Source organism: Carassius gibelio, chromosome B3 (assembly GCF_023724105.1).
Source record: "Carassius gibelio isolate Cgi1373 ecotype wild population from Czech Republic chromosome B3, carGib1.2-hapl.c, whole genome shotgun sequence".
NCBI lineage: Eukaryota > Metazoa > Chordata > Actinopteri > Cypriniformes > Cyprinidae > Carassius > Carassius gibelio.
Genome location: NC_068398.1, coordinates 33,578,033 through 33,601,209, shown reverse-complemented (window position 1 = coordinate 33,601,209; position 23,177 = coordinate 33,578,033). Strand labels below are relative to the sequence as shown.

General features: G+C 38.0%; 1 protein-coding gene across 6 annotated transcripts in view; it reads right to left on the bottom strand.

Moving 5' to 3' along the window:
• The window catches only part of cep112 (centrosomal protein 112), a 177,916-nt gene that overhangs the window by 528 nt on the left and 154,211 nt on the right, over positions 1-23,177 (bottom strand). For all 6 annotated transcript variants that reach the window (XM_052552539.1, XM_052552544.1, XM_052552541.1 and 3 more), the window contains 3 exons: positions 14,774-14,863; positions 7,303-7,404; positions 2,557-2,621 (listed from right to left, as the gene is read on the bottom strand). In XM_052552539.1, coding sequence (XP_052408499.1) covers positions 2,557-2,621; positions 7,303-7,404; positions 14,774-14,863 — 257 coding nt within the window. The remainder of the gene's footprint in view (positions 1-2,556; positions 2,622-7,302; positions 7,405-14,773; positions 14,864-23,177) is intronic.

The window sequence follows — 23,177 nt, the reverse complement described above, 5'->3', positions numbered from 1 at the left end:
AAAAATGAATGAAAATAATCTAAAATAGAGTTTGGATGTAACTGTTGACTTGTCCGGTTGTTCTTTTTTTTTTTTTTTTTTTACATTTAGTGTACTATTGAGGACTGGTCAATAGCTTACCAGGAAATAGTTGATTTATGAGATGAGGTGTGGTTTGTGCTTCCAAACTTCCAATACTTCCCAGTATTTAATATAATTATTATCATAGCTACAAAAACTACTCATCACAAAAACATAATGATAAAACATAAATAAAAAAAGCACCTAAGGCACAACCTCTTCATTGCATTGCATTTGATGCTATAACAACTCGCTGTCAATATAGCCATCCAAGGAGTTTATTTTTGCGGAAACCGATTCAGTGCATCAAAATATTTACTGTTGCAGCAGATGGAAATGCTGACTAATAGAAAAATTTCACAACACAAACTTTGGTCAAACTTTAGTTTGGGACCAATAATAATTATTAACTTACTATTAACTACGACTTTTGACTCCGTTAACTCATAATTTGCTGCTTATTTACAATTAGTAAGTATGTATAGTGTAGTAAGTGTCTATGTATCATAGAATCTAAAATATGGTCATGCAGAATAATGCATTAATATGTGCTTTATAAGTACTTATAAACAGCCAATATGCTAGTAGTTAATAGTCAAAATTGGTCCCTATAAAGAGTTTTTTACTGCACAAAATCTGTGTTGATTCCTAAAATGCCTGTATGTTGCTCCCATTGGCCCTGTCCTAAATGGCACCCTAAAACCTTGTGGTCTCACTTTGAGTCTGCACCTTCATGATGTAATGCCGCTTTAACTGTCGGGTAGAAGTCCCCCCTGTCCGTGCGGGCTCAGCAGAAGTGCGGATTGAGGGTGCATAATGGCACAAAGGGGGCGCTCATGAGCAACCTTCTGAACGCTAAAATGACAAATGGGACACCCTATGGTCTCTTTGACTTAACGGACATGTGGCGGCCATTGTAAGTCTGTAAGACCGCAAGTACACATGAAGTGTTCCATTTGGGACAGGGCCATTAAAGCTTGTTTCTTGGTAATGTTCAAGTGTACATTAAAACTATTCATACATAGTGGCCTTAAAAAAAATCAAGTAGCAAATTTCAGTTGAATGGCCCATGTAATTTTAGAGCAACTTTTCTAAGCAGGGATTTAAAACAGCTCAGAGCCAATTTCAAACTTTTTAAAAACGTTTTTTTTTTTTTTTATGGTAACCAAGGGACTGCAGATTAAAATTAGCCATTGGTTAACATTCATACAGAGCATGAAGTATGTTTACACCTGTATTTAGCAAAAAACTGATGTTAATAACAAGTGTGAACGTGAACAGATAGAAATCAGTCTAGAATCCCTACTCTTTCTCAGGCTGCACCAGCAGTCAATATTTAATCAGTAACTAGTTAACAATTGTAGTGTTAGAGGAAATGAGCATCAACCAGTGGCCACAACTGACACATGACACTGTTTGTTTAGTTTACTCTGATCAAAAGGGCCAATCAACACATGCAGCAGTCAGAGCTTTGGTGGGGGAGGGTTTATAGTTTACATGCCCCTTTCACACTGCACGTTGGTCCCAGAAAATTGCCGGATCGCCTTCTGTGTGAACGCGAACACGTCCCGGGATTGATCCCGGGTTAGGGACCTAGTAACATTGCCGGGTTCAGTCCCGGAACGAGCGGTGTGTGAACAAGAGCTTAAGTGAAAGTTAACGTGCCTAGCGGTTTCAACTCCTACATTACATGTCACATCCTGATGTCACTTGATACTACGGGAACCTTTACGGGTTGTGTGAAAACACACGCACATATTACGGAAAATCACTGGCAATGTGAAAAGGGACAAAAATCGACCCGGGAACAATCGCCGGGACACATTAATGGTCTCCTTATTATAAAGCTTGTCTCAGGATCAGTCAACACATACACTGTCTGTTCACTGTGAAAGCAAGGTAAAACTTTAGTATAGAGATCAATTGTCACTGTTAACTACTTTCTTATTAGCATGCCTATTATTAACATATTGGCTGTTTATTAGTACTTACAATGCACATATTAATGCATGTCCATATTCAACATCCCTAATCCTATCCAAAACCAAATTTTAACCTTACTTACTATTAATAAACAGCACATTCGAAGTTTGTGGAGACAAAAGTCATAATTAATAGTCTGTTAACAGCGAGAAATGCACCTTAGAATAAAGTGTGACAAAGCACTTATAAACACCACAAGCTCCAATCAGACTGTTATGCAGCATTTTGGCATGAGGTTTCACAGGTTTTCTTTGCATGATTTCGAAACGGCCTGTAAAACAAACTGCGTTTGGTACTTTTGTGTATCAGTAATTACAGTGTCTCTATACTGCAAACCTGGACAAAAATAGCAGAGGGGTGTCTTGTGCACTTGTCATATTTGTGGACAGTCATTCTGACAGGACACAAATACCTGTGCATTTTAAAATGACTGCATATATGTATAAATAGACAATGCACAGCTGACATGAGGCTGGATTTACTGTGTGTGAAAAAGGATGTCCAGGTCCTCACCTCCTGATGTGACTAGCATCTAGCTGCTCCTGTAAGACTGACGCCCTCTTCTGCAGGAAGCTGACCTGCAGAATAAATAACAAAATCATTAACACGTGCAAGCATTCCCAGAGCATTAGGGGCTAGTTCTCCGGTGAAGAGTAGGAGCTCAACAGAAATTAATATATAAGAAGCCCATTGGATTCTGGATGGTAAACCAACAACTGTTAAAGCACTTTCTCTTTTAGAAATGGTCGGACCAGATTAATGTACTCTACTTTTTAAAGGGCTCATGTCATGAGATACTGAATGGTCCTTGATCTTTGGAAATAAAAGACTTCAGTGTGTTATTAAAATGTATTGTAATGCTCAAAACTCAGAAAATGTCCCCCCAGCCTATAAAAGAGCATTTACTAAGAACGGCTCATTCAGAACTTGCACAACTTTTTGACCTCAATCAGATGAACACATCAATGACACCCACTGGGAGTTCAGAAATTTTATCTGCCTACTATCAGTGGAAAATAAAAAATACAAATGATTCATGCAACCCCATTCATTTCTAACAATTGCTTTTACCATGTGTAACAATAGTGAGTAACAAAAATGTATGTCAATACAGCACTGTAGATCTGCTGTGAGCAAATGTGATTCTTTATAAAAATATTTTCTTTTAAAAAGAAATACACTTGGTTAATTCTGGCTTTTTAAATATTGTATGAGCCTGAAAAGAATGTACATTGTTCTGCGACGATTTTCCTGGAAACCAAGATACACAAAGCAAACCTCAGAGCAAATCTAATGTTACCATCCTTGCAAATGCATGCCTCTGACTCTGAAAAGAATGACTATGGTTAGATTCCTAAACGGCCACTGGTTTTGTTAAAATAATGCACTGCTATGTGCAATGCTCAAAATATTCAAGGACAGAGGAGGCCACACTGGTCACCAATTACAACGTATAAACATATCAGATCACAGAGCTGTGGCTGTGATTCTGAAAGAATCTAGTCAGAGCTATTCAGAGGCGTGCGCCGGGGCTTTGAACTGTAATCTCGAAATGTTGTTTGAGGGGCCCCGGACCATGCCTGACAAAGAGGGGCTATTGTTTAGATTTTAAATGTTTAAAAATGCTCTTGCCGCAGACTCGTGTAGAACAAGGCTGACTGTAACTAATAAGACCCTGGCCGGAGCCCTTGAAGCCTGTTTTAATGTGGTTGGCGGGTGTAATTGCACATAAGGAGATGAACTGGACCAGAGACTTCAAAGACCCATGGCCAAATTAGATCCATGTCTATGGAGGAACTTTCAGCACTTGTTACCCCCTCCCCTTCCCAAGAAATCAAATAAACAAGAGCCATTTGAGTTCAAAGATGAGGGGTCTGACTGCTCTGCATTATTAGATAAGAGACAGGAATCTGCGATGGCTTACAAGACACCAAATGTGGAGGTATTGAAGTGAAGTGGACTGATCACAAGAACAGAGGAGCAGGACTTCATACGAAGGGGCTGAAAACCCAGCTTTTTTTGAGTTTTGGTGTAAAATGCACTCCACTTATCAACAAATCAACAATGTTTGACTTTTAAGTGGTTTGGAGACTATAAAACAAATAATACAGAAACAATCAAATGCTTTGTCATTTACAGTAGAACTAATGTGCTGGGTTTGTAATTTTGGTAACACTTTATTTTAAGGATAAATTCTCACTATTAACTATTTGCTTATTAACATGCCTATTACTAGCATATTCACGGTTTATTAGTGCTTATAAAGCACATATTAATACCTTATTGTCCATGATTATAATTAAGATACCTTAATCCGACCGCATACCTAAACTTATCAACTACCTTAAGCAGCAATAATAATAGCAATAATAAGCAGCAAATAAGGAGTTTGTTCAGGGAACACTATTAGTAAATATGTGTTCCCTGTTCTTAAGTGTTTCTGTAATACAGAATACTGAAACTAGACTTTTAATTTGTGGAAACTCCAAACAATGGCAAATGCAATAAGATCTCACTGCTTCACAAATGCTTCACTGTTTTTTGCAACCCATTGGAAATATATGCAACTCCTAGATGTGGCTACGGACCTTCATAAATAGCTGCCTCAGAAGGATTCTCCAGATCTGCTGGCCTGACACCATCAGACACACCAATCTTTGGTAAATAACCGGCCAACTTCCCATTGAAGAAGACATCAGGAAGAGGAGATGGGGTTGGATAGGGCACACATTACGCAAACCGCCAGCCAATTAATGTCACCAGGCAGGTGCTGAAGTGGAAACCCCAAGGCAAGCGGAAGAGGGGCCGACCAAGAAATACCTGGTGATGCGACCTCGAGACAGACATCGCAAAGATGGGCTACAGCTGGAACAAGCTAGAAAGAATGGCTCAGGACAGAGGACTCTGGAGATTCGTGGTTGACGGCCCATACCCCCGCTGGGATGAAGGGCAATGATGATGATGATGATATGTGGCTACATTTCTTCTCTTTTACTTTCTCTTTTAGAAATGGTCAGACCAGATTAATGTACTCTACTTTTAAAGGGCTCATGTCATGAGAAAATGAATGGACCTTGATGTTTGGAAATAAAAGACTTCAGTGTGTTATTAAAAAAATATTGTAATGCTCAGAACTCAAAATGTCCTCCCAGCCAATAAAATAGCATTTACTTAAAACGGCTCATTCAGAACTTGCACAACTTTTTGACCTCAATCAGATGAACACATCAATGACACCCACTTGGAGTTAGTTTACAAATCATTCACTATTGTAAAGGCTGATTTGAAGCTATAAATAGGCACAATTTGAAAACAAGTCTTTATTAATCAATAACCTGCCCCTGTATCATGCATGAAAAGGAAGAAAAGTTTTTCTGTTTCACTGCCTCTAGTGTTCATTTCAGCTAAAAAGTCCATTGAAATGTACAGTACAGACCAAAAGTTGGGACACACCTTCTCATTCAAAGAGTTTTCTTTATTTTCATGACTATGAAAATTGTAGAGTCACACTGAAGGCATCAAGGACTATTTGACCAAGAAGGAGAGTGATGGGGTGCTGCGCCAGATGACCTGGCCTCCACAGTCACCGGACCTGAACCCAATCGAGATGGTTTAGGGGTGAGCTGGACCGCAGACTGAAGGCAAAAGGGCAAACAAGTGTTAAGCATCTCTCGGGGAACTCCTTCAAGACTGTTGGAAGACCATTTCAGGAGACTACCTCTTGAAGCTCATCAAGAGAATGCCAAGAGTGTGCAAAGCAGTAATCAGTAAAAAGCAGTAAAACTTTTTTGTTATGTTTATAATTCCATATATAATTCCACATGTGTTAATTCATAGTTTTGATGCCTTCAGTGTGAATCTACAATTTTCATAGTCATGAAAATAAAGGAAACTCTTTGAATGAGAAGGTGTGTCCAAACTTTTGGTCTGTACTGTATATAGTACTTTTTTATGCAGTTTTGCAGAAATGTAGCCAGAGTCACGTATTTCTAATGAGCCTAGGTTGTTTTTTTTCAACAATTTATGTGTTTAGCGTGTGAGGTCTAGTGCAGCTGAGGCTTCAAGCTTTGTTTGGATGTGGTTGGGGTGTTAGTTGTTCTCATAGCTGTTGGGAGTCGATCCCACTAGTGAAGAATGAAGACCAGAAGTACCATGATCTGGACAAGCGGGTACTCATCATGTTAAGAAAAGAGAGGGTTATGTGGCCAGAATTAGTTTATTGTAGCGAGGTTGTATAAGCTGTTTGATGAAGTATTAATGTAAACCACTCGCTGTTGTGTTCTGTCAATTGCAGGCAATGAGGAGACTTGCAGTGACATGAGGCGTCTTAATGGTCCTGCTTCTTTACTTCTAAACTGCTTGTCCTGTGTATGGGCTATTTTCTTAGTGTCTCAGGCCATAGACAGGAAAACACATTGGATGGCTGATCTATCATAGGGTTCTTCTTACATTGTACCACTTAACTATACTGTACTGTCTTTTATGAAAAAAAAAATAATAATAATTGTAAAATGTTTTTTTACTGAGACACTAACACAAAAATGTAAGTTTTAATTTAGATGAAAACCAAATCCAAAAATTTTATAAATTTAATAATCAGTTATTTAATCAAACTGATTAAATAGACAATTCTTAAATAAAAATGAGTTGTACAAACACCGAAGTTGCACCTGAGGATGTTTTTATATACATTGTTTAATGTTTGTTCTTTTCTTTTTTAATGTTTTAATTGTTTTGTTATATAACCATTAAAATGGTGGCTGTAACAATTTTTTTTTTTTAATTCTGCTTTTTTAATGGTTATTAAAGTAGTTGTTCAATTTAGGATGTAGAATATGACCATGCAGAATATGTGCTTTGTAAGTACTAAACAGCCAATTTGTGATGAAATTTGCATGACACAAAGAAACTATACTTAAGTGTTACACCAAAATAACAATAGCCTATAAGTGCTATGCAGGCATAAGCAGTAGCTTGATGAAGCAGTATCATGAATAAACCACTGGCAATGACCAATCAGCATCAAGGACTAGAACTATCAATTATATAATGCACATAATCCTGTATATGTAACTGCTCCAGGTGTGTTTATGAATCTGTTGCGGTCAAGTCCATTTATATGAAATCACGCAATATCCAGATGTGCCTGTGCTAGTGGTTTTTCAGACCTGCCTTACAAAAATAAATTGAAACACTAACATTTATTTGTTTATGTGTGTCCAGTGGGAGCTCTTGTGGTGTGTGTATTTGTTTGATCACCTGTGACTTCAGTGAGGTGATGGTGTCCTCCAGCTCCTGCTGCAGCTCTGCGGGAATCAGGCCTTTGATCTTCGACTCACACTCCTGACGGATGTGTGTGATCTACACGAGGAGAGAGGGGAAGAGTTTAAAAAATGTCCCGCCTCTATCAGACTGTCAGACACTGTGGTCAGTTCTCGGTAAACTAAAGCTGCTGCAAGAGTACCGCTAACTAAGCCTGTCTGTCTAGCAAGTGCAGACTATACACTGAACATACAACTTTGGCAGGTTTCCCCTCTTCCCTCACACACTCAAGCACAGAAACACTTTTTGTCAGCAAACTGAGGAAAGTAGAAGACGTGTTGCACAGAGGACAGGAAAAGTCATGTCTGAGGGCCCCTTTTAAAGAAAAGAGAAAACTATGCCTTTTCTGAGGCTAGAATAGCCACTGTCTACATTTCATCTGTTGTATAGACATCAGTACCATGGTTAATGCTGCAGCTGTACATTACGAACTGAACTGATACAGGTCTTTTTGGTTTGGTATTGGTTTGGTACACACAATTACACAAATTACTGCATACAGTATCTTTATATGGAGAACAATTTGGTTGTTGTGCCCTGTCTGGTTATTTTCAGTGCCTTGCATTCTGCGGTGTTCATTAAAAGAAACTTGGGTAACACTTTAGATTAGGGAACAGGAACACTGGTTTAGGCCTTAATCTGGATCTTGGTGGGTCTAGTCTGGCTCTCTGCTGACTGTTTCAGACAGACCCTGAGGTCTCTGTCCACCATCTTGTGTTAAAAATGTCTTAATACTCGACTTGTTTGAGAGAACAGAGGAGCCAACAAGAAAGATGATTGCCTTTCTTGAAATAATTTTCCTGTTGTGGATTTAACTGATTGTTCTGGCTTTCTATAATTAATCTTCCGGGGTACAACGAAAGGATTGGAAGCCACTTCAAAGAGGAAGAGTATACATTATCTGAACACAGCTCTCTGTTCTTTTTTCATTCCCACAGTGAGCGGTAGACTAGGCCTTTGCCATTTAGCCAATTGTCCCCCGCTCACTGCCCTCCTTTTCATTTGACAAACTCTGATGTTATTGAGTTGAGGGGTCAATCAATTTACTTATGAACTTCAGAACTTGGTTCAAAAAAAAAAAATAAAATAAATAAATAATGATTATAATGAGCTTTAACATTTGGTAACTAAAAACCAGATCCATTGTGAGAGGAGACTCCTGTCTGAGTGATTTTATCCCCAATAGAATTATAGCATTGGCTATCGAGACAACATCTGACTATGTCTAGCTGACCATATTTGGCCTGAGGGTTCTTGTGATGTAGCGGTAGATGCTGGACTCATAAGAGCATGTTGTACTTCTCTCCACCAACCTCCAATCCCAATGACTTTATCTCAATTACCCTCTTCATCATACACATTCCATGCAACACAGCTAGTACACACTACAGCAGACCCAGCCCTGCGCACTGTATCGGGAGGCCCACGTGTAATTGAAGTCGACATGCCATGAATGTTTGCCACAAAGAGTGGGAGGTAAAGGCATCTGTGAAGGAAAGGAAACGGGGGAGTGGTTTTCATATAGAGCCAGACAGCTTTTTGAGAACAGGAGCCATCTTGCGCCGCTGTATCTTTCTAACATCCCATTACATACAACTTTATTTGCGCAATGAGATCAGCACAAGATGGAGCAAAAATGTGCCAGGGTAAAATGGCTCTTAGCATCTGAGTGCTAACAGCATGGCTAAATGGACTGGTTGGCTGGGGGGTTGGCATTGGGTTTAATAGTACTGGTATTAATGCATGAGACTGTGGAGGACCTCACAACAACTGAACTCCTCACCTTTGGCAGTGTCAGTGATTTGAAGAGGTTTAGACCTCATTTACAAAGTAGCCTTATGAGGAGTCAAACTAGATGTTGATATTTTCTGAGGAAAAGCTGAGTGGTGTTTTCATGTGCAAAACTCATCACCACAATGCTAGGGATATATCTAAACTTAGTATCTTGGTTTTTCTTTAATCTTATCATGGCTAATATAAATCAACTCACATTATTAACCAACTTATTAAAACTTTTTTGTTTTGTTTAAATACCAATGCTATCACTATAATAATACTCTTTTTGGAAGGCTCTCTTCTCAAATAGCAAAGTTGTGATGTGAAATTAACTCTGTACTTGTACTCTGCATAAAAACAATAAAGTTGAATCTAATCTAATATAATCTAATCTAAGAGTTTCTGTAGCTCATTTAGTAGAGCAACTGGGGGCTTGAGCAATTGTGATACTAGTCTAAGCGAACACCACTAAAGACGGCATGTATTAATAATATTAATAATAAATAAAAACATGAATGTCCATTAATGAGTGCTACTCAAAAATCATTTCATCATGTCCTTTCTTTCTTCCGCAGAACACAAAAGAAGACATTTTAAAGCGTGTTTCAATTATTTTTGTCCATACAATGAAAGTTAGTGACACCTGACAATGTAGTTGTATGGAAAAAAACTGAAACATTTTCCAAAATATCTTCTGTCGTGTTTAATCCTACCTGCATACCTTAACAACTAGTTTAAAGAATTGGTCCACAAACTAAAGAGTGAGCGGAAGTGTAATTCACCAATAATGTCTGTTGATATTGCATTAATACACATAGCATATTTATGGCTATAAGGACCATAAATATAATGGTTACAGCATGGATACAGCTTCACTTTTCACCGTGGTGCTTATAACGGCGTTCTTTGTAATGCAATACAAATGCGTCAGTCCTTGCCTTGGTAATGCAAGTGTAATATAAACAGCGATATGGATGATGATCAGATATTTTTTTTTGGGACTCCTTTTTTTTTTTTTTTTAAATCTGATATTTACTTCGTTCAATAACAGAAAAAAGACAACTTTTGAAGTGGAAAATAAAACAAACAGAAGGCGACGGCGGGTATAATATCAATAAGCGCAAATGTTTCCTCCACAGACCAAACCATCGCAATACTTTTTTTTCTTTCTTTTTTAATATATGGAATGTAGCCTAGCTGTTTACGTGGCTGTTTGGAGAAACTGATAGCCAGGAAATGGAGTGGCAACGTCACACACTCTTTAACAGCACGGCTGTCTAACAGTGCCTAGAATTCCGGGCCAAGAACTATTTGCAATCAAAATACAACTGTAACCGTACCTGACAGTCCTTAGAACCATTTGGCCCGATAGTAAAAAAAGTTATATTATATTTGGTTATATTCAACTGCAAATGAAGAGAGTAAAGTGTAAAAAACAAAACAAAAACAACAACAACAACAAAAACAATTATTTGAATCTAAAAACTGAAAATCGAATGCCAACCCACAGACTGAATATTCGAATAATCGAATATTCTAGTCCAGCCCTAAAATTCTGACAGGTCCTTACAATCACACCTGAAACCTACACTTTGAGAGTAAGGCTTTGTGTTTTATTTTTAATTTACTTCGATCAACTAATGCACTGCACATAAAAGCTTCCAGATTTCACAACTGAACGATTTCATCTTCCTTTCCTTTTTAAAAAGTATTCTTTGTTGTTTAACAAACCAATCTCCATTTTGAAGACAGCAGCAGTCTCCTTTCTGCACCATTCTCACTTAAAATGACACTATTTCATCTATATATAGTCTTTAGATTGTGCCTGCATTTGAATTTGCGCGATGCAGGATGGTGTCACTAGCTGGGGTTTTTGACAGCTGCCAGCTGAAAACAGCAAGACCTCAGTGCTTTGAATGTTCAAATAAAGTTTGTCATGTCGTCAGGAGCTTGATGTATGCTAATGAAGGGGTGAAGGAGAGAGAAAGAGTGCACAAGCGTTTAAAAAAAAACACGGTAAAGTGACAAAAACATTGTCAGATGCACAAGGGTACATCAAAAACCGGCACCACTCACAAAGTTTTGAGTCAAAAAATTGGCGGTTCTGGAGTCAAGAGCACTAGTTGAGTATGAAGCTCTCTGAATAGCACGCCAACTGAAAAAAAAAGCCTTTTCAAGAGGCTGGGAGCGATGTGAACAGAAATTAGAGGTTGGAGGAGGCTCTTTATGAAGTTATGAAGCAGAAGTATGATTTATGAAGTGCCACTCCAGTGGAGTGGGGCTCCACAGTAGCACCGGTGCGGTAATGGGAAGCTAATGGAAAATGACGGCACTTTACAGTGCGCTGGCAGCAGAGAGGAACAGATCTTAGGTTTAGGCATCTTTTCTGTGGAAATTCATAGCCAAATCTAATGACCCTGTCATTGGCAAAAAATAATAGTAACTATACAATGCAACAACATAATTTGTTTATACAATACAATATTTAAGTCAATAAAAAATAGCATCAAATAGACTTTGCAGCTCTTTTTTTTTTGGTTTAATCTGATATGTTTCTAACCAAAAAACAAACAAACAAAAAAAAAAACAGACAGGACAGGACTAATCTGGGTTTGATTGGGTCTTGAAAAGTTTTTGTGACTCCATATGGTAGTAGAGGTCATTTGTCTTTGGGGGTTGGCATAATAAGATTTTGGTTGGCATCATTTGGCTTTACATATTTAAAGTGTTAACATTGGTTCATAGTTTCTGTTCTTTTTTAGGCACCAATTGCATGCATACTACTAGCATATTGACTATTTATTAGTACTTATAAAGCACATATTTTGAATGAAGATATTTTAGATCCCTTAATCCTACCCCATACCTTAATTTAACTGCTACCTTACTAACTATTAATTATTAGCAAATTAGGAGGTTAATGAGGCAAAAGTCGTAGTTGATGGTGAGAATTGGTTCCCACACTAATGTGTGACCTTCTGTCCCATGCAATTCGTTTGTTTAAGCATCGGACATATCAATACCGTTTACCGAGTTTAAGGAGGGAGAGTCTGTTTGACCAGTGGCAGATGGGGGGAGTGTTCAGAAACCTTACTGAAAAACAATGATTGTTTTTGAAAAACATTTGGTCTTAAAGAAATGACATACTTTAAGTTAAATAAAGCAAGTAAAGAATTAAAAGCTCTGGGAGTGTTACATGCATCGTCACTGACATCCCCGAGATCCCATGCTTACATCAAAAGCTCGGCTTCACCCTCACCAGAGAAGAAGGGAGATTCGGAAGATTAAGACTCACTGCAGGTGTTCAGCACACTTAGCATGCAGCGAATAGCTCCTGTTTAACTAACATGTCAAATCCATCCTAATATGAAAATAACACCTTACTGTGCCTCGGGAGGATACCTCTCGGAGGACTCCGTAACTTAACTGTTTCGAAGGCTTTGTGTCTGTAATCGTCTCATCCTGCATGCCAGCGAGACTGCGCAGAAACAAGCCGCTGCCATGCCGACATTTCATGCCAAGCAGGCGTGGAGGGGCCCGAAGCAACCGAGCGAGGAACATCTGTTTGAAGTCTGGGCAAAAAGAGGGCTGTTTTTGCATGCCGAGGATTGCATTACAAAGACATGTCTTGGAAGATAAACTGGGGCAATATCAACTGCACTGAAAAGAGAGCAGGCCTCTCAGCCTTTATTTCTACATATACTCCCTCTCTCACGAACACATGCACAGCGTTTGAGATGTGGAGTGTCTGTGAGGGTTTATGAGGTGGGAGTAGATGTTCTTTGCAGGCGCTCTGTCTCTTAAAGAGGCCTGGGGTTGGTGATCGCATTCCAAAGCAGAGGTCTTGTCTCCAGGGCTAGTCAGAATGAAATCAAAATTGATCCTCAGAAAGTGTTACCCTCATATTCAAGAAGATTTTTGAAGAATGATCATGCTGCACATTTCTATATGACAACACAGCATAGAATATCAAGCTTTTATAGTTTATTTTGTCCTTTAAAGGGAAAACAAACTGCAATTCTATAGAAAAGAAAAATTAGTTTGGAGTGATAGTTGTTACTAACTATTCCTGATGGATATATTTTTTTTGTTAAACATCCTGGTTTAACAGAAACACACATTAAAGACGTAAAATGGATTGCAATTTTTTACTTTAACAGTTTAACTTTTTTTAACTTTTTTAATGAAAAAGGTGTTCTAAAGTGAAATATTTCATAAAGTGACAATGTAAGTGGGACTTAATATTATCTTGATTTGGGATTTGACTGCCTCATGATCATTAGCCTATGATTTTAACATTGAAGGTTGCTATTTTGAAGCAACTGAAATAGACTGTGCCACTGACCAACTAAAACCTGTTCTAAAGTCAATGGCACAGAGTTCAGTCTTCGCTAAACTTGCAAATTCTGCTGTCTAAATAGCAAATCCGCCATTGTGTGAGCGCTACTGGCTCTTAAAGGGAATGGGAGATGAGACTCTGAAAATGTTCAGACTCTGAACATTTTTCCCATCATCAAACTAACAAAAGTGTATTTTGACTCGTCCTAGGAGCACCTGCGCCTTGCGTTTTAGACCATACGCTTAGATCGTTAAAATAGGGCCCTAGATGTTGGAAACATACATTATATTTTGTAAACATTCTGTATTTGGTTATTCTGTCATTTTGGGCGTTTCAAGAGTGCAAGTCGTTTTGGGAATGCATTTTTTAGTAAAACTTTAGTTTGGGGACCAGTTCTCACTATTAACTAACCATTAGCTACAACTTTTGACTCAATAAACTCCTAATTTGATGCTTAATAATAGTTAGCAATGTAGTTTTTAAGTATAAATAGGTATGTGTTAGAACTAAGATCTAAAATATGGTCATGGAGAATAAGACATTAATATGTGGGTTATAAGTGCTAATAAACAGGCAATATGCTATTAATATGCATGCTAATAAGCAACTAGTTAATACTGGTCCTTAAAATAAAATAATAGTGGTAAGAACTGGTCCGTAAAATAAAGCTTTACCCATTGTTCTTTATGTTCTTTTTTTTTACATTTTAATTTCATGTTGACTTTACGGTTAAAGCAATCTAGACACAATCTAGTTGTTCCTAATTTTCAGGTGTCGGGCATATGATTGTCATAACACAGCCTGACCACTAATCTACACGCACTTATTCAGATAAAAGCATCTTTGGGGCTCTTCCACAAAATACAGTGCCAACTCAGTGCAGGTGTTCCTCAAGAGAACCCGTTTGTGGGTGAACAGATACTTCAGACCAGGGAACATCCCAATAACTGTCTGAGGAGCCCAGTAAAGGTCACCAGAGGTTTCCAGGATAAAAAGGGTGTTTCTACACGCATAGCAGGTCCAGAGACCCACCCGGAGCTATTAATCAGCTAATTAGCTCTCTCTCCCTATCTTTTCTTTAACTCAAGGTCAAAGTAGCCTGTTATTATTGAGAAATCCCTTTGAAACGGGGACAGCATTCCTGGCCCAGGGCTCTGGCTCTTGAAGCCGGTTCTCATGGAATGTGTAAAATGTGTGTAGGGCATATCAGTGACACAGTGAGGAGATGTTGCTTCTTCCTAGCCCTCCAGGGGACGTGGCATGCACTGAGGTCCAAGCCGTTTGTAATTTTACCTGCTCCTGGTATTCCAGCTCGCGGCTCATCAACTTCTTCTCAACGGCATGCAGCTGTCTCTGCAGAGCCTCAACACGTTCTTGAAGAACCTGAAAGGGAAAATTGAGTGAATCGAGTATTAGAGATAAAGCAGATTCCAGATGAAGGAAAGAAGCATCACTGTCAATAAAGCCAAGCATCAATCAGATCCATGACAAAAGGTATCAAATACATCTTAAAAAAATTAGATCAGCTGACATCCTATCATTTCATTTCAAAACCAGTTAGAATAAAATCAGCTATTCATTACTTTTAAGGGCCAAGTAGAAAAGGGTTCTGGGCAAGGTTTTTCTCTTGAACCAGATGTTTCTAGCACAAGTGTACACTTCAGTTCTGAATACCCACCATGAAAAGTAGAAAAATCAGAGTACAGTAAAGTAGATATTGGAGCCTCGGCCATGTGATCTGATATGTGATGTCAAACAGGAATAACATACATCAATAAATAGGATGTTAGCAAAGCAGATGTTCACCTTAGAGGCCTGCTAGATCGGTTTAAGAAATCACAAAACATTTCTGATTGGACGAATTCTAAGTATCATTCTTAACTGGCACATCTTGGACACAATACAATATGACTCTCTTTTATGATGCAACAGAATCTAAAAAAAAAAAAAAACACACTTCACTAAAGCATATAAGATGCTACAATAAACCATAATTTTATATTTTTGTGACCATAAGGGATGTAATCATGAACAGGCATATGGACTGATTTAATTTCATACAGACAAGCCCATAAATGACTAGCTACCATTTCATTTTAATTCATAAAAAGCAGTGGGTAAATGGAAAAATCATATTTAATTCCCACTGAACTGACTTTAGTCAATCAATCAAAAAAAAAAAAAAAATTATCAGTAATTGTTTTTATTAATTTTTTGCGGAGTACAAGTCATGACTTTCTGGTTGAAAAGCGTGAAAGGTCAGTGATGGTGTAATGCAATGGAAGTTGACAATGTCAGCTTTATCGACCCTTGTAAAGCATAAAATGAATAGCATTACTTAAATCCCATTGTAAAAACAAACAAGGACCAGTGTAATCAAAGAAAAACAAATTGGGTAACACAGGGGAACAATAGGGAACAATTCTCACTTTTAACTAATATCTTATTAACATGCCTATTATTTGCATATTGGCTGTTTATTAGTTATTATGAAGCACATATTCTGCACGATCATATTCTACATCCCTAATCATACTTAATACCTTTATCTTACCAGATATCTTAATAGCTATTAAATTGGGTCACATCACAAAGCTCATCATTCTGAAAAGCGAGGTGTGCTCTGATTTGTCAGCTATCCAGTGCACCGAATACCTCAAGCGTGTGACAGAAATGTTACACCCCTTACCATACTGCGATCCTGTGTATCGCGGTGCAATGAGACAAAACCAGTAAAACCAATTACAAATGACTGTTACTGTTACTGCCCACACTTTATACAAACAGACACCAGCATTGTAGGCTACTCTCACAGGAAACAGTCCTTGTTCTTCATAAAATGCACTGCACATATCTTAATATTTGGGTTGAACTGTTCCGGAACAGTGTTGTAAATACAACTTCACACCTTCATCCTTTGCATGAACAATGCATGTTATACAAATCTTTCCACATTGTGACGTAGACATGTGGGGCTGTTTTAGGAGGGCGTGGTTGACTTAACTTTTGTAAAGAATATCTCTTTGAGACTTTTTTTAAGCACCAAGAGCTTGTCCATTTTTAAAAGAGAAAAATCGAAACCGCATCATATGACCCCTTTAATAAGTAGCAAATTAGGAGTTTATTGAGGCAAAAGTAAGGCAGTAAAAGTGGTTTGATAATAGTGAGAATGGGACCTTAAAATAACATGTGACCACACACTGATCAATCAACCAACAAAACAGTGAAAGTATTTTTCAAAACATTTCCAATCGACAAAAAACCTTAGTTTAACCTTAAAATAGTATTGCATAGTAAATAAACTATGCTTCTGTCCATTGTAGCTTTATTTACATCATAAATACAGTGTCTACCTAAGACCTGTTGGCAGGTGTGACAGAAAGTTTTCCTTGGACAGGCCTAGAGGGAAATTTAGGGAGCAAAGAAGCCATGACCTTCACGTATACCAATCCACATCTGATGAAACACAACAAGCCAGTAACCCGAATGCTAGCAGACCCCAGAAATGTAACAGCCTTTGTGCGGTGATGTTTCCTGGAAGACTGCTGACAGTTATGAGTCTTTCATGTGGTTCCTAGCAGATTTACGAAACAGTTGAGAGCTGGGGTGGGGTGAGGGGTTGAAAATATCTCCGTCTTTGTCATAAAAGGACCCTGTCATCTGCAGCTCTCATTAATAAACAGCCTGAATGAGTCATTGTGGGTGATTCCTTTGTCCCGATGTTCTCCTGAAGAGCACATCATGTCCTTCCAGACGGGACAAAGGTCACTGGCTAAGCTGAGCATAGAGGTGAAGGAGGCCAGAAAAGACAAGCTCCTAAAGTGGATTTGTGTACCGTCGCACTACAGGCTCCATTTCATTTGATCTCCTGGGACAGAGAGACCACTCAAAGGGCCACTTCGCCGTGAACCCTAGGTCTCCCGGACTCCACGGCTGCACTCGATCGAGGATACACCTTGATAGCGCCTTGTGTTTTCCCTCTAAACCTTCTGAAGGGCCGAGGGAAGCATAGCAACCTCACAGCTGTTGTTCCTCTCTGCGTGAACGTGTGATTTTCTATGGTGAATCTCTCCAAACAGGGTCCAGATGGCCAGGGCGATACGCTCTTTATCAGCCAGCCAGAGTGGGATCAATCTAAACAAGCGGCAAACGTGGAACATTTGATTTCCTGGGGGCAAGTGAAGGGGGATTGAATGGAGAGAGAGGCATGGCAATGGCCTTTATTCTCTCACTTTCTTGTCTCGGCCCTCTTGGTTTTCTTCAACAGCTGTTTATCCCCACAGATTACTAAAACACACACTCGCACACAACTAATACACCGTTCACACACGTACGGACCTGCAGAGATGTGGATGTGCAAGTTCTGAGCTTAAAAGCTCACTCACACTCAAAGGTGAGACCAGAGTCATTTTTCTTGGGTGGTCCACCAAACGATAAGGCAAGTATGTCTCCCTCGGGTAAAGGCAACAGAAAAGAAAAAAGAAAAGAGAAAAGAAAAAAGAGAGGGCCTCTTTAAACTGCAGCCCATGTTTTGTTAGCACTAGCCGGCTCTTTATGTGGAATTTCTATTTGCAGTGTGCTGCTTTAAGAAGTTTTCCAAGCATCAGATTAAAGAGATCCGTTAATGACGACAAGCCAGAGCACTTTAAAAAATATAGAAGTGCAATTCTGGGCTAGAGGGCTGTGCAAACTTCAATGTGGCCGTGTGTGAGAGCGAGCTCGAACGGCTAAATTACAGACACTCGTCCCTTCGCTTCGGTCTGTCTTCCAGCTGCGCAGATGTTAGGTGGATGATGACAGCAGGGAATGTGGATGTGGTGGTTGTAACGTCTTTAACCTGACTATCGAATGATGGATGTGAAGGAGAGTTTTGCTTGCGACAACAACTTATTTATTAAGAGCAGATAGCTTTTATAATTTAAACTTAATTAAGTCAGCATGAAAAAGAAAAAAAAACGTACCTTCATAACCTTAAAAAGTACCAGAAATAGTACCTACATAAGTACTTGGTCTTACAGCAAACGATTCATCCTTGAATGCATATTACTAGCATTTTGGCTGTTTATTAGTACTTACAAAGCACATATTATTGCTTTTTAGATTATTTTATCCACCCCATACCTAAACTTAACAACTACCTTATTAACTATTAACATACAGCAGTTTATAGAGGAAAAATCTTAGTCGATATTAAAATAAAAGTGACCTTAAAATAAAGTGTGGACATAAAAATACATAAACAACAGGATGTCAGTGTTGTTTGACCAGTTGTGGGTGCTGTGTGTGGTTGCCAGGGTGTCACTATGTGGTTGCTAAGGTGTTGTATTTTTTTATTGTTGCTGTGTGGTTTTTGAGCTTTAGCTGATTTATTGCTATGCTGTTGCTTACTTGTTGAAGTCAAAAGAGCCACCTTCTAGTTCTTTTGTGATTTGTTTATCCATTTCTTATGGTATGCAACAAAAAAAAAGGGATAGACATTCTCCTCTGGCAGCGCCCCTGTGACTCTTTATGAGGCAGATATTGGGTTTGTAAAAGCTGTATTTGAGGTACACAGGGCTTGCTTTATTTCCTTTCTGCTTTGGTGTTTTGTGGTTCTGACACAGTGACTGCTGCTTTCAAACAATAACAGTTCAATACCATCCACAACTCTCCCGTGCCAAGAGCTGAGCATGCCAACACGTCCTTCACAAATCCTTCAGCAAACTACAAACACAGAGCGGTCTGTGGGAGAAAAAAAAGGGTCCAGTGCAGTGTGCGGTGTAATTAAAACAGACCTGATCCTTGGAAGTCTTTTGAGAATAGGAAATAGAAATATGAAAGTAAACTACTTTAACTGCCCTTGTGTAACAGATATTATATACTACCATATCTGAAAGAAAAAAAAAATAGATTTTTCTTGTGCTATTTCTATTGCTGAAAACAAGAACAAAACAAGAAAAAAAGAACTGTGTTTAAGGTTGTGGTTAATGATGTGAAAATATCCCTAACCATAAGCAATTCACAGTGAAGTATTGCAGTCTTTTGAGGAGAGATGTTCTACAATTATTCAAAATAATCTGATATATTATGTTAGCATTGCAAATGAAAACACTGCAAACCAAACTACACACATACTCACTATTAGCTAACTATTAACTACAGCATTTGCCTCAATCAACTCATAATTTGCTGCTTATTAATAGTTGTTAAGTTTAGGTATGGGTCAGATTAACATATCTAAAATATGGCCATGCAAAAAAAAAAAAAAGGCATTAATATGTGCTTTCTAATTACTAATAAACAGCCAGAATGCTAGTTCTATGCATGCTAATAAAAAACTAGTTAGGAGTAAGTATTGGTCCCTAAACTAAATTGTTACTAGTGTGCTAAAAGCCACTTGGAAAATCTCAGTTACGACATGTTAAAAACACTGAAAGAAAGCAAGGTCAAAAACACTTTATAAGCTAAATCTATAAACTAAGTAGGTTAAGTTAGGAGTGATGTAGATCCTACATGTGACTAATGCAAAACAATCTCTAGCTTCTTTATATATTCTTGTCATGTCTATTGTTATTAAATTTGTAGGTTTTATTGGTAAAACTTTAGTATAGAGACCAAATCTCACTATGTTATGGACTATGCTATTGCAACATTTGGATTAATTATATTAGTTAGTCAGATGTTATTGATTTTGTTCAGTTTTTGCCAGAAGGCAAATTTTGTGCAAATGAAAAGACTCTTCCTCTTTATCATAAGCAGATGTTAGGTATCATGTACAGTTGGAGAAAATCTGATATTCCATAAAATTATTGACTTTACAACTTCGCAACTGGTCTGAATGTAAACAATGCTTTTTTCCTGTACATGTTTACTTACGTAGGATTTATTTTTTTAATTTTTTTTATTGGTCTGGGTATTATTCGTTTTATTTATTCATTTTTGTTCTGATAAGATGTTTGTTAGCTTTTATTTTATTTTCTTACTTTTTTAATTACATCTGATGCATACATCTTCATTGCTTCCTCAATAAAAGGACCTTGATCAAAAAAATAAAAAAATAAAAATAAAAAGAGCACTGTTGCAAATGCAAAAACATTTTTTTTTCTTTTAAAGAGGAACACTAAATGTATTAAGCTCATACTGGTGGTGAGGGCTGTCTAACTGTGTAATGTACAGAAGCGTGTGGGGGTGAGAGCTGCACTTTCAAGGCTTGACTTTCTCACGCAGGCCACTGGGACGTTATCACACGCTGCTTCCTGTGATACAGGGTTCAAAGGGTTCTGGGAATCTGCCCCATCCCTCATCCACTCATTTATCAGCTACCATCTTGCCAAACCCCCTTCCAGACACAAACACCAAGGAAAGCAAATGAAGGCTATCTTACTCAAATCTCACCGAATCTGCTAACTCATCATTCCTGTGGCTTTAAGAGTCTGTGTCAAACCTCAACCATATAACGGCACGTTACTGAACGAGAGCCACGCACAGCTCAGAGGTCATGGCAGGGTCAGAGAAAGAATGAGGGAATAACAGGACGCATTCACTCCAGACCCCGTGTGCTTGAACTTGAGCAGACAGAAAAAACTAAACAAAAAAAATGACGTTAAAGGTCAAGGCTTGGTTCACCCAAAAATAAAGAATCTGTCATCATTTCCTTCCATGTCATTCCAAACCTGTTTGATTTTCTTTGTTTAGCGGAACACAAAAGACGTTTCAAAGAATGTTGCAGTTGTTTTGGCAGCGTGGTTCAAAACAAAACGGGACATACTAAGTGTCTTCTAAGTACTTACATGTAAAAAACTGCATGCAATTACTTTAATGTATTTAACAACCCTTTTTACCTTACCATGTCTGCCACCTGTTTTTTTTTTTTTTTGTAGATAGTAGTTAAAGACATCTATCATAAGGAACTGATATATTTTCTTCTGTGTTAGAATGGAATGGATAGGCACACATATTTATCCTAAAAACAGTAACAGAACACCTCTCCTCAAAAAGTCATATGATTTGAGGAATAATTTATGCCTGGAGCTCAAATGGAGTAAAACATGTTACCAGTTAAGTATAATTCAATAGCAATAGCCTAGAAAAACACCACTAACTATATATATATATATATATATATATATATATATATATATATATATATATATATATATATATATATATATATATATATAACTGAAACTATAGTAATCATGCTCAATTTTGAAAGAGTAATTGATTGTAGCTGGAATAAAAACAATCGTAAGGAGTTAAATTAGTGTGCTACTAAAGTAGTGATGAAGAACATTAGTGGCGTGTGAGTCAGAACTGATACCTGTGCACACAAGTTTACGAGTTCTGTCAGCAGAAACCAGTCAAATGTATTTGCACAGTGCTTCTTACAATACACGCTGTTTAGAAGCAGCTTCAAATAAAATCATGAGTTTAATGTTTATAACATCTTCAGATTAGATCTGGGCAATAATGTAGTTCATATAAAAGCAATCATGTAGTTGAGATTGTTTCAGTCACACTTTATTTTAAGGTCTAATATTCCACTAACTACTATTTTTGCCACAATAAACTCCTAATTTGCTGCTTATTAATAGTTAGTAAGGTAGTTGTTAAGTTTAGGTACAGGATTAGAAATGTAGAATATGGTAATGCAAAGTGTGCTTTATAGGAAGTAATAAAAGCAAATATGATAATAATAGGTATGCTAATAAGCAACTACTTAATAGTGACAATTGGTCCATATAATAAAGTGTTACGCTTATTTTCTATAGTATACATCATTTAACTTGAGTATACTGTATGCATACAAATAAAGTAGGATATACTTATAGCTGGGTAATAATATAGCTTACATTTTGCAATGATATAAACAATCAAGCTGTTGAGAAACACTCCTGTACTCTCACATCCTCTCCTCTCTATACTCTTACATCAGTCTCTGTTTTAATAAAGCTGCTGCTGTATGAGTCAGAGAGGTAACACATGTCAGGACTCATTCTCTCATTGGACATGTTTTAACGTGCTGCTGCCGCCTCACACACATCTTACAGCAAAAGTGTGTGTGTGTGTGTGTGCATTTGAGATTTGGTCTTGAGAATAGACACATCAACCCCCAACCTCAAATGAACACATGAGCACACATGAAAGAATCAATAAGAGGCCAGGACTCGCAATGTAGGGCTGCACCTGTGCAATGGAAAGTATAATTTCAACATGTGCTTCATCGTCTGCTGTAGTCTGATTGCTGGATTTTACATATTCTGAAGAAAATGCAGTGTTTGTCCCTGCAAAAGTCACCACCATGGTTCAAGTGTGATTGGGATAGTTGCCAGCGTGTACCAAGGCAGTTGCTAGAATGTTCTGAGCGATTTGGTGCATTGCTCTGGGATTGCTATAGAGTCCTTGGTGGTTGACAATGCATTAATATGTAGGTGCTAGTGTGTTCTGGCCAGTTGCCCCAATCCCTGTAAAATGTATAGTAAATCAATAAAATTGTATAGTTAACTTTGAAAATTGGGTAGTGGGTATGTAGTTCCCAGCATGCTTTGCAAAGGATTGGATAAGGAGAGTAAATGTTGAAATTAAGTGTTTTTAATGAAGGGAAATACCTGCTGGTGTTTAATACTGTTATGTTTGACAATTGAAAGAGTTTCTGTGGTTACCATTGTGCTGAAAAGTAAACCACATAAAAGAAAACACTACAATGACTGTGCTAATG